This window comes from Nerophis lumbriciformis, linkage group LG20, assembly GCF_033978685.3.
Source record: "Nerophis lumbriciformis linkage group LG20, RoL_Nlum_v2.1, whole genome shotgun sequence".
NCBI lineage: Eukaryota > Metazoa > Chordata > Actinopteri > Syngnathiformes > Syngnathidae > Nerophis > Nerophis lumbriciformis.
In genome coordinates this window covers 40346976-40361689 of record NC_084567.2, presented here as the reverse complement: position 1 = coordinate 40361689, position 14714 = coordinate 40346976, and the positions used below count along the sequence as shown (strand labels likewise).

At 45.0% G+C, this 14714-nt stretch overlaps 1 protein-coding gene across 7 annotated transcripts in view; it reads right to left on the bottom strand.

Annotated features, from left to right (window-relative positions):
• The window catches only part of grin1a (glutamate receptor, ionotropic, N-methyl D-aspartate 1a), a 179563-nt gene that overhangs the window by 134911 nt on the left and 29938 nt on the right, over positions 1 to 14714 (bottom strand). For all 7 annotated transcript variants that reach the window (XM_061980878.2, XM_061980881.2, XM_061980882.2 and 4 more), the window contains exon 2: positions 8055 to 8189. In XM_061980878.2, coding sequence (XP_061836862.2) covers positions 8055 to 8189 — 135 coding nt within the window. The remainder of the gene's footprint in view (positions 1 to 8054; positions 8190 to 14714) is intronic.

The window sequence follows — 14714 nt, the reverse complement described above, 5'->3', positions numbered from 1 at the left end:
TTAGTGCGTAGTTTGGATCTGTAACTACAATACAGCCCAAAACAGGTGTCTCCTTATTGAGCCAAATTGAACTCGGTCTCTGCATGATTCCTTGCTTCTTGTCTGATTAATAGATGTCATCAGTGTTTGAACCTGACAGTAAGTTCCTCCCCGTCTGCTAATATCGACTATTGAGGTGGGTAACTGTCCATCACTGCACTCTTACCGTATTTTTCGGACTATAAGGCGCACTTAAAATCCTTTCATTTTCTCAAAACTCGACAGTGCGCCTTTTAACCCGGTGCGCATAATGTTTGGAATAATTTTGGTTGTGCTTACCGACCTCGAAGCTATTTTATTTGGCACATGGTAAAAGGATTAGTTTATGTTAGAATAATTATGTATAAGTTATCACACAACTCGTATGCTTAACGGCCGTTGCTATAGTTATTATCAATTGTGCTGAAGTTGTACTTTTCTATCTGTGCAAAGGCACAACTTGTAATCTTGCTTAGCGAGTTGTCTCGTGTCAGCAGTTTGTTTCCAGACCCTGCCTGATGGACATCGAGTACCTTGGCGCAGACAGGACAGAGACAGGGCGAGATCACATTTCCTTTCTGAATAATCATGTATTGTGTCTACTGGGGCTGCTTGCATTACCCCTGCCTTCAGAAGCAGCCTCAGTGATGTTAACTAGGGACCTCCCAAATAAATAGAGGCGCACGTGGGACTGTACCTTAGAGCGTAGGGTGAAACTGTAACTGAGAGTACAGCCCAATACGTCTCTCCTCATGAGCAAAATTGAACTCGGTCTCTGCCTGATTCCTTCTTCTTGCCTTGTGTAATAGATAGTTCGGTGTTTGAACCTGACAGTGTGACCAGTAGATGGCAATCACACATAAGAGATATGTGTAGACTGCAAGATGACGCCAGTAAACAACACCAAAACTTTAAATGTTCCATTGAAAATATAGAACATTACACGCAGCGCTCTGAAATCTGTCAAAAATGTTTTAGTACGACTTTGGTAAGCTATGAAGCTTGGTGGATTTTCAGAGCATTTCGTCAGACGTACTCTGCTTTAACATACTAGTATTATTATGGTGTGTGTATAAGGACTGCAAAATGGCAGCTATTAGCAGACATATTATCTGGCGCTTTGTTTTGCAAAATTATGCAGTAGAGTGTATTTGTCAGTGTCGCCTTCCTTTACGACACTAGTTCGTTTGTCTATTGTGATTAATGTACATTGTGTGCTTTTTGGTATTTTTGCTCATTAAAACTCCTTTTTACCTGCACTTCACTCTCCATCTCTGCATTCTGGTGTCACGTCACGAACAACCATGCGAGTTCCTGACAGCTACAGGTCTATAGATTGGGTGCCACACATATTGGATTTACCTCAAGTGCTGGTAATCCATGCTAGCATACCATCATCGAAAACCTATTAACTCAAAAAAAAAATTTACATTTCCATGTTTATTTGTCCAAAAAAAGGGTTAATTTATGAATGATTCTTAATATGTTGTGTTGTATATTTGTTGATCGTGTCACTCTCCCAGAAGACGCCAACGAGGAATCGTCGGACAAAAAGCTTTATTTGTTTCAGCGAGCCTCAAACTGGAACTGCAGCTTCCAGAAGAAAAAAGTATGGGCCTGATTACTCTTCTGATGTCCTCTCGGACCAAATTACAAAGAGTTATTGTCTTCGTGTAAAAGGTATTTAAGGACAGTGGTCCCTAATCAGGCCCATACTCTTTCTCCTGGAAGCTGCAGTTCCAGTCTGAGGCTCGCTGAAACAAATAAAGCTTTTTGTTCGACGATTCCTCGTTGGCGTCTTCAAACTGGAACTGCAGCTTCCAGAAGAAAAAAGTATGGGCCTGATTACTCTTCTGATGTCCTCTCGGACCACTGTCCTTAAATACCTTTAACACGAAGACCCTTACTCTTTGTAATTCTAGCCTTGGGGCCGGCCAGTCTGGACAAAGCCCAGTTTGTTGTTTGGCCAGTCAATCTATTTCCTGACCTTATCCCTCTGCTCAGTTTGAGTCGGGTGACCTCCGACCCTTGATCTCTACTCCTACCTGTGGGGCTCCTTCCTGATGTCGTTATTATATTTACACTTCCTCCTAATCAGGCCCATACTCTTTCTCCTGGAAGCTGCAGTTCCAGTCTGAGGCTCGCTGAAACAAATAAAGCTTTTTGTTCGACGATTCCTCGTTGGCGTCTTCAAACTGGAACTGCAGCTTCCAGAAGAAAAAGTATGGGCCTGATTACTCTTCTGATGTCTTCTCGGACCACTGTCCTTAAATACCTTTAACACGAAGACCCTTACTCTTTGTAATTCTAGCCTTGGGGCCGGCCAGTCTGGACAAAGCCCAGTTTGTTGTTTGGCCAGTCAATCTATTTCCTGACCTTATCCCTCTGCTCAGTTTGAGTCGGGTGACCTCCGACCCTTGATCTCTACTCCTACCTGTGGGGGCTCCTTCCAGATGTCGTTATTATATTTACACTTCCTCCTAAAATCCAACTGCTGCTATCCTTTAAGCTCTCCAATGCACTGGGGGAAACAGCCACCACTCTCTGGATGAGCTGTGATGGACATCTGCACCCAAATATATCTAAGGGCATATTTCCTTAATAGAATAATCCCCTAAAATATTCTGTGACCAAATACAAATGCATGCTAGTTCACAATCATATAAGAAAAATGTACACGTCACAATTCACCTCAGTTGCAATAAATGAAAAACTAGACTACAACAATACTCGCTGATAGAGTCTGGCCTCAAGTGATTTCTTCATGAGGGTCGAAACAAGATGTGAATGAACTCATAATGGAAACACTTGAATACATCCGTCACGTATCGGAAGAAGACATTTTCTGAAGTAAAATGTTTTTTTTCGAAAAAAGGGACAGTATTCTGAAATTAAAATGACTTCTACAGCGTGCCATATATTATTAAATAAATAACATTATTAATTTAAATCAAAGTGATATCCAAATCTAGGTCAGGTCTTGTCATCAAACAGTATTGTCTAGTCTTTGTAATATTATATTACTATATATTATATTACTGCTAAAATACAGTAGGAACACTTTAAGGTGAATTATACCATGTACCATTTTCTTATATGATTGTGAACCAGCATGCATTTGTATTTTTGGTCACAGATGATCTTATTTAGGAAATATGCCCTTAAATAGCTTCAGGTGCAGATGTCCATCACAAGCTCTCTTCCCCAGGGCATTGGAATCCTAAAGGAATGCAGGCTTGGATTTTAGGAAGAAGTGTAAACACATGAGCAACATCTGGTAGGAAGCCCTCACAGGTAGGAGTAGAGGGTGGGGTCGGAAGTCACCCGACTCAAAACAACCAGAGGAATTAGGTTGACTGGTCAAGCAACAAACTGGGCTTTGTCCAGACTGGCCGGCTCCTAATTACAAAGAGTTATTGTCTTCGTGTAAAAGGTATTTAGGGACAGTGGTCCCTAATCAGGCCCATACTCTTTCTCCTAGAAGCTGCAGTTCCCGTCTGAGGCTCGCTGAAACAAATCAAGCTTTTTGTTCGACGATTCCTCGTTGGCGTCTTCTTGGCTCATCACTCATCACAAAGTCACTCTGTCCTGGGAGAGTGACATGACCACCAAATATACAACACCCTCGCAGCAGAACACAGCACCGCCGTCTGATTGATAGGCGCGTCTCGGCTCACCGAGAAATGTGATTTAAAAGGAAGTAAGACTTTAATTCACATCCACTATAATCATGTTTCTACCATTTAGCTCACAACTAAGATATTCTTTAGAACCGATTCAAAGCCAGCATGTCAGCCAGCTGCTGCATCAAACTTTTATAACAGTGGCCGTGTTGTTTTCAGCAATGTAATGTTCATATGTGACACAATCATGAAGTAACAGCGTTGTTTTCAGCAATGTAATGTTCATATGTGACACAATCATGAAGTAACAGTGTTGTTTACAGCAATGTAATGTTGATGAGTGACACAATTATGAAGTAACAGCGTTATTTACAACAATTTAACGTTCATGAGTGACACAATCATGAAGTAACTGAAACGACGTGGTCGCATAGTGATGCGGGTGTGGTTCTCCCAAGGATGCAGACGGCTTCGGACACAGCTTGCAGGTAGGAAAATGATTTATTTTAAATATAAATCATATGATGAATAAACAAAAGACATGCACGTAGCACAAAAGGCAAAACAAAAGGACTAGCGTGGGAGCTAACAGGAAAAAATAGCATAGCATGAAATCTAAGTAGTCGTTAACAGTTGTATGGGAACAAACTAGGAAGCCAGACCGAGTGAGGCCAGGGCAAAGACTAAATAGCCCTCTGATTAGTGCCCGGGCAACAGGTGCGCGTCCCGAACACTAACCAGAGGCAGGTGCATGTAATCGGTTGACATGGCAACTGAAAACAAACAAAATCAAGGTGCTGAAAACACGTGACTCAAACATAAACAAACTATGATCCGGGCAGCGGATCGTAACAGTAACAGCATTGTTTACAGCAATGTAATGTTCATGAGTGACACAATCATGAAGTAACAGCGTTGTTTACAGCAAAGTAATGTTCATGAGTGACACAATCATGAAGTAACAGCGTTGTTTACAGCAATGTAATGTTCATAAGTGACACAATCATGAAGTAACAGCGTTGTTTACAGCAATGCAATGTTCATGAGTGACACAATCATGAAGTAACAGCGTTGTTTACAGAAATGTAATGTTCATATGTGACACAATCATGAAGTAACAGCGTTGTTTACAGCAATGTAATGTTCATGAGTGACACAATCATGAAGTAACAGCATCGTTTACAGCAATTTAATGTTCATGAATGACACAATCATGAACAGCGTTGTTTACAGCAATGTAATGTTCATGAGTGACACAATCATGAAGTAACAGCGTTGTTTACAGCAATGTAATGTTCATGAGTGACACAATCATGAAGTAACAGCGTTGTTTACAGCAATGTAATGTTCATGAGTGACACAATCATGAAGTAACAGCGTTGTTTGCAGCAATGTAATGTTCATGAGTGACACAATCATGAAGTAACAGCGTTGTTTACAGCAATGTAATGTTCATGAGTGACACAATCATGTAGTAACAGCGTTGTTTACAGCAATGTAATGTTCATATGTGACACAATCATGAAGTAACAGCGTTGTTTACAGCAATGTAATGTTCATGAGTGACACAATCATGAAGTAACAGCGTTGTTTACAGCAATTTAATGTTCATGAATGACACAATCATGAACAGCGTTGTTTACAGCAATGTAATGTTCATGAGTGGCACAATCATGAAGTAACAGTGTTGTTTAGAGCAATGTAATGTTGATGAGTGACACAATTATGAAGTAACAGTGTTGTTTACAACAATTTAATGTTCATGAGTGACACAATCATGAAGTAACAGCGTTGTTTACAGCAATGTAATGTTCATGAGTGACACAATCATGAAGTAACAGCATTGTTTACAGCAATGTAATGTTCATGAGTGACACAATCATGAAGTAACAGCGTTGTTTACAGCAATGTAATTTTCTTGAGTGACACAATCATGAAGTAACAGCGTTGTTTACAGCAATGTAATGTTCATGAGTGACACAATCATGAAGTAACAGCGTTGTTTATAGCAATGTAATGTTCATGAGTGACACAATCATGAAGTAACAGCGGTGTTTACAGCAATGTAATGTTTATATGTGACACAATCATGATGTAACAGCGTTGTTTACAGCAATGTAATGTTCATGAGTGACACAATCATGAAGTAACAGCGTTGTTTACAGCAATGTAATGTTCATGAGTGACACAATCATGAAGTAACAGCGTTGTTTACAGCAATGTAATGTTCATATGTGACACAATCATGAAGTAACAGCATTGTTTACAGCAAAGTAATGTTCATGAGTGACACAATCATGAAGTAACAGCGTTGTTTACAGCAATGTAATGTTCATGAGTGACACAATCATGAAGTAACAGTGTTGTTTACAGCAATGTAATGTTCATGAGTGACACAATCATGAAGTAACAGCGTTGTTTACAGCAATGTAGTGTTCATATGTGACACAATCATGAAGTAACAGCGTTGTTTACAGCAATGTAATGTTCAAGAGTGACACAATCATGAAGTAACAGCGTTGTTTACAGCAATGTAATGTTCATGAGTGATACAATCATGAAGAAACAGCATTGTTTACAGCAATGTAATGTTCATACGTGACACCATCATGAAGTAACATCACAGTGAAAGACACATACAAAGAGAAATAGATGTATTCCAACAGACTGCATGAACCGATCTTGGATCCCTCAGGCGGCACTGCATCAAAAAGCGGCATCAGTGTGAAAAGGATATCACCACACGGGCTCAGGAACACTTCAGAAAACCACTGTCAGTAACTACAGTTTGTCGCTACATCTGTAAGTGCAAGTTAAAACTCTACTATGCAAAGCCAAAGCCATTTATCAACAACACCCAAAAACGCCGCCGGCTTCGCTGGGCCCGAGCCCATCTAAGATGGACTGGTGCAAAGTGGAAAAGTGTTCTGTGGTCCGACGAGTCCACATTTCAAATTGTTTTTGGAAACTGTGGACGTCGTGTCCTCCGGACCAAAGAGGAAAAGAACCATCCGGACTGTTTTAGGAGCAAAGTTCAAAAGCCAGCATGTGTGATGGTATGGGGGTGTATTAGTGCCCAAGGCATGGGTAACTTACACATCTGTGAAGGCACCATTAATGCTGAAAGGTACATACAGGTTTTGGGGCAACATATGTTGCCATCCAAGCAACGTTATCATGGACGCCCCTGCTTATTTCAACAAGACAATGCCAAGCCACATTCTGCACGTGTTACAACAGCTTGGATTCGTAGTAAAAAAGTGCGGGTACTAGACTGGCCTGCCTGTAGTCCAGACCTGTCTCCCATTGGAAATGTGTGGCGCATTATGAAGCCTAAAATACCACAACGGAGACCCCCGGACTGTTGAACAACTTAAGCTGTACATCAAGCAAGAACGGGAAATAATTCCATCTGAAAAACTTCAAAAATGTGTCTCCTCAGTTCCAAAACGTTTACTGAGTGTTGTTAAAAGGAAAGGCCATGTAACACAGTGGTAAAAATGCCCCTGTGACAACCTTTTTGCAATTTGTTGCTGCCAATAAATTCCAAGTTAACGATTATTTGCAAAAAAAAAACGTGTTCCTCAGTTCTAACATGAAATATCTTGTCTTTGCAGTCTATTCAATTGAATATAAGTTGAAAAGGATTTGCAAATCATTGCATTCTCTTTTTATTTACCATTTACACAACGTGCCAACTTCACTGGTTTTGAGTTTTGTATTTGAACCACTGCGACATACAAATGGCTAAATTGTTTAAAAAGCCCAAAATGCATTGGACAGCCAAGGAGAACACAGAGTACGATATCAATCACTCGAGAGGAACTCTTCGGTGCAAGATCAGGCAGAATGATTTACTTGAGTCCCTTTTAAGCCGCTAGACATGCAGCTTCCAATGGCCCATTAGCCAATTTACTTGATTTACTGACCTGATACACATTTGAATGATTTTTGACAATCCCTCTGGTCTTTTTTTGGCTACAGTATGATCTCCAACTCCCTTGTGATTGACAAGTGAACATTACGGCAGCCTGAATGTGCTCATTTGAAGTCATAAAATATTACGTACAGTCAGGACACCAAAGACTGATAGGTGCGATGATCACATCTGATAGCTCCCTCTTTTAAAGGTTGGTACTTGGGATTTTATTTATGTGATCCCTTTAAATTTTAATTCTAAGTGGTTGCAGCTTCATAAAAACAAAATTCAGGTCAAGGACAATATAAATTGAGTTTTTTTCTATTTCCAGCTGCTAACCCACTCAATCATTTCTCCTCTAATGGGCAGTGATGGACCGTTTAACGCTTAAAGCCTTTGAAGTCGCCCCAGGGGAGTTCTGGACTCTTTGTCCATCTGCGTTCCTCTTCCCTCCCAGCCCGTATCTCTTTAACACCTTCTCAGCCTTCACTTACCTTGTCTGAGTAGATGGACATGCGAGTGGTGAGCCCGACCACAGGGATGCGGTAGAAGCCTGCGGTGTAGGAAACGGGTGTCGGAGTCAGGTGGTCATTGGACTGGGGCGGGTGACTCACGAGGATGGCGTAGACCTGCAGAGAAACGACACAAAAACACTGTCAGGTTCAAACACTGATGACATCTATTAAACAAGACAAGAAGCAAAGAATCAAACAGAGACAGAATTCAATTTGGCTCAATTGAGGAGAAACGTGTCGACCTGTAACCTATTACAGTGTCACCCACGCTCTGGCAAAAGATTGTACAAGTCCTCCTTTATTTGACTTTCTTTGACCACTGACCACCGCTGCTTCCGAAGGACAAAGGTCGCAAACAGTTCCAAAAGAGTTTGTAAAACAGTTATATATATATATATATATATATATATATATATATATATATATATATATATATATATATATATATATATATATATATATATATATATATATATATATATATATATATATATGTATGTGTGGGGGAAAAAAAAAAAATCACAAGACTATTTAATCTCTACAGGCCTGTTTCATGAGGGGGGGTTCCCTCAATCATCAGGAGATTTTAATGGGAGCATTCACATACCATGATTTATATAGGGCACAGAGTGGGTGGGTACAGGTTGGCGTAGGGGCGTGGTGATTGGCTCATGTGTTACCTAGGAGGTGTTTCCGTCTGTGGCGGCATGCTGTTACAATTTCGCTGCGCTTGTTGAGGGATGACAGGTCTGGACGGTAAATAATAAACAGTTTCTCTTTCAAGCATAGGTTGCATCTTTTCCTCTCCCAGCTCGCTAGCCTCAATCTGAACCTTGGTATTTACCGTGATGACGGACTGGCAGTGTGTCGCGCCTCGCCAAGGAGCAGCGAGAATACCAAGAAGCGCATATGCCAAATTTTCAAAGAGAACGGCCTACGGATCACGATTGAAGCCAACAAGCAAACCGTCAACTTCCTTGACGTCACTTTCAACCTGAGAAATAACAGCTACCAACCATTCACGAAACCCAACACAACACTCCAATACGTGCACCATGACAGCAACCACCCACCCACCACCACGAAAAGAATACCTACCGGAATTAATAAAAGGCTATCGATGCTGTCATCTAGCAAAGCTGAATTTGACCAAGCAACCCCCCGTACCAAAAAGCCCTTGATGAAAGCGGATACAATTTCACCCTCACCTATGAACCCACGCCAGGAAACCAGCCAAAAAAGAACAGAAAACGAAACGACATCATCTGGTACAACCTCCCATACAGCAAAAACGTCTCAACTAACATTGGACACAAATTCCTCAATCTGATTGACAAACACTTTCCCAAAGACAACACCCTAAGAAAAGTATTCAACAAGAACAACATTAAATTGAGCTACAGCTGTATGAACAATATACGACAAATCATCTCAAACCACAACAAAACAATTGCAAATGAGCCGTCGGCCCCCGGACAGAGCGACTCCAAAACCAACAAAGGCTGTAACTGTCGAAAGAAACCTGATTGCCCTCTCAACGGGGGGTGCTTACAAACATCAGTTGTCTACCAATCTAAGGTAATACGCAAGGACATTAACACATCCGACACATATGTAGGATTAACCGAGGGAGAATTCAAAACCAGATGGAACAATCACAAGGCTTCTTTCAGGAACCAAAACCTGCGGAATACCACAGAACTCAGCAAACACATTTGGGACCTCAAAGACAATAATGTTGAATATTCAATAACATGGCAAATTCTTGCATCCAGCACACCTTACAATAGTGGTAATAAAAGATGCAACCTATGCTTGAAAGAGAAACTGTTTATTATTTACCGTCCAGACCTGTCATCCCTCAACAAGCACAGCGAAATTGTTACAGCATGCCGCCGCAGACGGAAACACCTCCTAGGTAACACATGAGCCAATCACCACGCCCCTACGCCAGCCTGTACCCACCCACTCTGTGCCCTATATAAACCATGGTATGTGAATGCTCCCATTAAAATCTCCTGATGATTGAGGGAACCCCCCCTCATGAAACAGGCCTGTAGAGATGAAATAGTCTTGTGATTTTTTTCCCCACACATACATATATTGCGCTCTACTACGGTATCGAGCACTATTTTTTGGATAACCTTATTAAGACATATGTCATGACGCGGAGTCGAACCCACGTTTCCTCTGCAGTTGGAGCTGCAGGCACCTCTCTTAACCCCTCTGCTAGCAGCACACTCAGACAAGCCTCTGCTCGCGCTGAGCACAACACACCCACACAGCAACAAGCCTGCAAACAATTACTCATCAGCGCACCTGGACTTGACGAGGGGGAGCAGCATAAAGACCAGCGGACCTGAGGAACCTTTGCCAGAACATCGCTAACCTTCCAGTAAGCATCACGTCTGGCATTCCTTTCCCAGTGATTTCCTCGTCCTTGTTTTGCTCTATCTCTCCGTGTTTCCCCTTGGTTCATGCCCTTTTGTATTTTCCACAGTGACTCCCATGTCCTCCGTGATCGTGCCTTGTTACTCGACACCCATCCGGATTCCTGACTGCTCTCCATGATCCACGACCTCCCTGCTCGGACCCAGACCACGCTGCCCTGCTCTTGCCCACGACCACTTGCCTGTCCACGAACTGCCTCTTCGCCTTGCCCCCTTGGATAACGACGAAAGATACAATCAACATTTACAGACAACAACCCTTGGTAACATTTACATTATTAATTTTACACATAGTCAACACTCACTCACTTTGAGTAGCATACACACGCCACGTATTCATCAAAGGTTTTCAAATAAACCTTGTAACCGCAGTCCTGCCCTGGTTGTCGCCTCCTTCCCTTCTCTGATACATAACAGTACGTTCTGGCCACAACATGTCGGAACCAGGCGACAACGGCAAGCCCCAGGCCCGGTCATCCAGAACTTCTGACCTGGCTATCCTTAGCTCCGTCGTGAGCGAGCATCAGGTTCGTTTTTCTGCCCTTGAGGACAATCTGGATAGAGCATTTTCCCGACTGTATACTAGGCTGGACAGCCTATGCCCTGGGGCCAGTCCCGGGCCGGTGGTACCCCCACATACGTCCCAAGTCCGCGGACCTGAACACTGCAATCTGGAACGGGAACCCAGGATTGCCAGTCCGAGACCTTTTGAGGGAGACTTTGAGCTATGTAGGGGTTTTCTGGTACAATGTGACCTCATTTTTTGTCATCAGCCCTCCCGCTATTCCACCGATGGTGCCAAGATTGCATTCATTTTTTCCTTGCTTTCCGGACCGGCACTCAAGTGGGCTACGGCCGCCGTCGACAGAACCGTGGGTCTCAACTCCGACTACTGTGCTTTCCGTGCTGAATTTCGGGCCGTCTTCGATCACCCCAAGGATGGGGGGGACGCGGCCGGACGTCTGCACTCCATCTCGCAGGGCTCACGCTCCGTGGCAGCCTACACCCTGGAATTCCGGACCCTGGCGGCGGACAGCGGTTGGGGGGACCGGGCGCTCCAAAGCGCGTTCCGTCGCGGCCTCTCTGAGGAGATTAAGGACGGTCTGCTGAGAGACAGACCTACTTCCTGCAAAGACCTCATCGAATTGGCCCTCCAATTTGACCGAAGACTTTGTGAACGTGCAGCAGAGCGAGGACAGAGAGCGGCTTCTAGAAGCCAACCTTTTCCCTCTTTAAAGGCGGAGGGAATCCTGGTGAGCCATACTTTATTCCCCCGTAAGGAAGAAAACCCAGACATTCTGCTACCCGCTACTCTGGCCTGGGACAAGAGGAGCGTACAAGTGGAGGCATTTGTGGACTCTGGAGCAGACGAGAGTCTTTTAGACTATGAGTTTGCCCAGCAGATGGGCATTCCATTGATCTCCCTGGACAAGACACTGCCTGCACAAGCACTGGATGGACGGCCTTTGGGCCCCATCAAGTACCGCACGGAGCCCCTCTCCATGACCATTTCCGGTAACCACAGGGAGACCATCAGCCTTTGGGTGCTGGAAGCTCCAGTAGCCCCACTGGTTCTTGGAAGATCTTGGCTTCGTCTCCACAACCCCCATATCTCTTGGACTTCCGGAAGAATCCTGGCTTGGAGCACACCCTGCATGGCCAACTGTCTCAGGTCAGCGTCCCTTCCAGTCCACCACTCCTCTACCACGACTCCCCCGGCCGATTTATCCCTGGTCCCTGCTTGCTACCATGACTTAGCCGAGGTCTTCAGCAAGGTACGTGCACAGGGACTACCCCCTCATAGACCCTACGACTGTTCCATTGAGTTACTCCCTGACGCTACCCTGCCTTCTAGCCGCCTTTACAATCTGTCTCTTCCAGAGAAGGAGGCTATGAGGGAATACATTACGGAGGGCCTTGCTTCGGGCATCATTACCCCGTCCAAGTCTCCATTGGCCGCAGGATTCTTTTTCGTGGCCAAAAAGGATGGGTCCCTTCGGCCCTGCATTGATTACCGTCATCTAAACAACATCACCATCAAGAACAAGTACCCTCTTCCGCTACTCAACTCTTCTTTCGAGCCCTTGGCACCTGCTACCGTCTTCACCAAACTGGATCTCCGTAACGCCTATCACCTTGTACGGATCAGAGAGGGGGACGAGTGGAAAACGGCCTTCAACACCCATATGGGGCATTATGAGTACCGGGTAATGCCTTTTGGTCTTACCAACGCACCTGCAGTTTTTCAAACACTTGTCAACGACATCCTCCGGGACATGTTGGACCAATTTGTGGTAGTATACCTGGACGACATTCTGATTTTCTCCCGTAACCTCTCTGACCACCAGCAACATGTCCGGCGTGTCATGCAACGTCTCCTGGAGAATCGTCTATTTGTGAAGGCAGAGAAATGCAGCTTCCACTCCTCTTCAGTGGAGTTCCTGGGATTTGTGGTCGAAAAGGGGCACATAAGACCCGACCCGAAGAAGGTGAAGGCCGTGGTAGAGTGGCCTCAACCTACTAATAGGACGGAACTTCGAAGATTCCTCGGCTTCGCCGGCTTCTACCGGCGATTCATTCGGGACTTCAGTAGGGTTGCTGCACCACTCCACTCCCTCACGTCAACTAACGTGCCCTTTGTGTGGACACTTTTGGCTAGAAAGGCCTTTGAGGACTTAAAAGAGCGTTTCGTTTCAGCCCCCATTCTCGTCCACCCCGACTTAGACAGTGCTTTCCTGGTAGAGGTGGATGCCTCAGACTCTGGGATTGGGGCTGTTCTCTCACAACGGTCCAGAAGTGACAATTTGATTCACCCTGTGGCTTTTTTCTCTAGGCGCCTGACTCAGGCCGAGCTGAACTACGACGCTGGGAACAGGGAACTATTGGCGGTCCACGAGGCCCTGGCTGAATGGAGACATTGGCTGGAAGGAGCTAGACACCAGTTCCAGATCTTGACCGATCACAGCAACCTGCTCCACATCCGAGCTGCCAAAAGACTCAACAACCGTCAGGCAAGGTGGCAGCAGTTTTTCTCCCGCTTCAATTACGTGCTCTCTTTCAGGCCTGGGTCTAAGAACACTAAGGCTGACGCACTATCCCGGTTATTCGTGAAAGAGACCACCTGTCCGTCAGTGGCGGATCCCATCCTTCCTCCCACTCGCATCGTTGGAATGGTGACTTGGAAGGTGGAGGACCTAGTCAAATCTGCGCTGCGCGCCAATCCAGGACCGGGAGGTGGACCACCCAACAAGCTTTATGTCCATCGGGAGCTACGACCCAGGGTCCTGGATTGGGGACACTCAAGTCTGTTCTCTTGCCATCCAGGCTTTCAACGATCCCTATCACTGCTGCGAAGACGTTTTTGGTGGCCATCCATGGCCAAGGATACTTGTGAGTTCATCGCTGCTTGTACTACTTGTGCCCGTAATAAGACGTCACACAGGTCTCCTGCTGGTCTCCTTCGCCCTCTCTCCATTCCTGCCCGTCCTTGGTCACACATCGCCCTGGATTTCGTCACGGGATTCCCAGCCTCCAGAGGTAACACCACCATTCTAACTATTGTTGACCGTTTCTCCAAGGCAGCCCACTTCATTCCTCTGCGCAAGTTACCTTCTGCCTCAGAGACGTCTGATCTTCTCACACTACACGTCGTCAAGCAACATGGTATCCCGGTGGACATAGTCTCTGACCGAGGGCCTCAGTTTACGTCACAAATATGGAGAGCCTTCTGCAAGGGAATCGGGGCCTCGGTCAGCCTCACATCCGGATACCATCCCCAGAGCAACGGGCAGGCTGAGAGGGCAAACCAAAGCTTGGAGACCATGCTACGCTGTGTTGCCAGTCGTCAACCCACGTCCTGGAGCAAGTTTTTGCCTTGGGTGGAGTTTTCCTACAACTCCTTGAAGAGCTCCGCTACCGGTATGTCCCCATTTGAGTGCTCGTTGGGTTATCAACCCCCCTTGTTTCCCCAACAGGAACTAGAAATCGCTGTGCCCTCGACTAGGGCTCATATTAGGCGGTGTCAGAGGGTGTGGAGAGCCGCTCGTGCGGCCTTAGAGAGGGCCTCCGAGAGGATGTGCCGCAACGCCAACCGTCATCGCATTCCAGCCCCGTCCTATCGGCCAGGACAACAAGTTATGCTACTCACAAAGGACCTCAGCCTCCAGGTACCATCTAGAAAATTGGCACC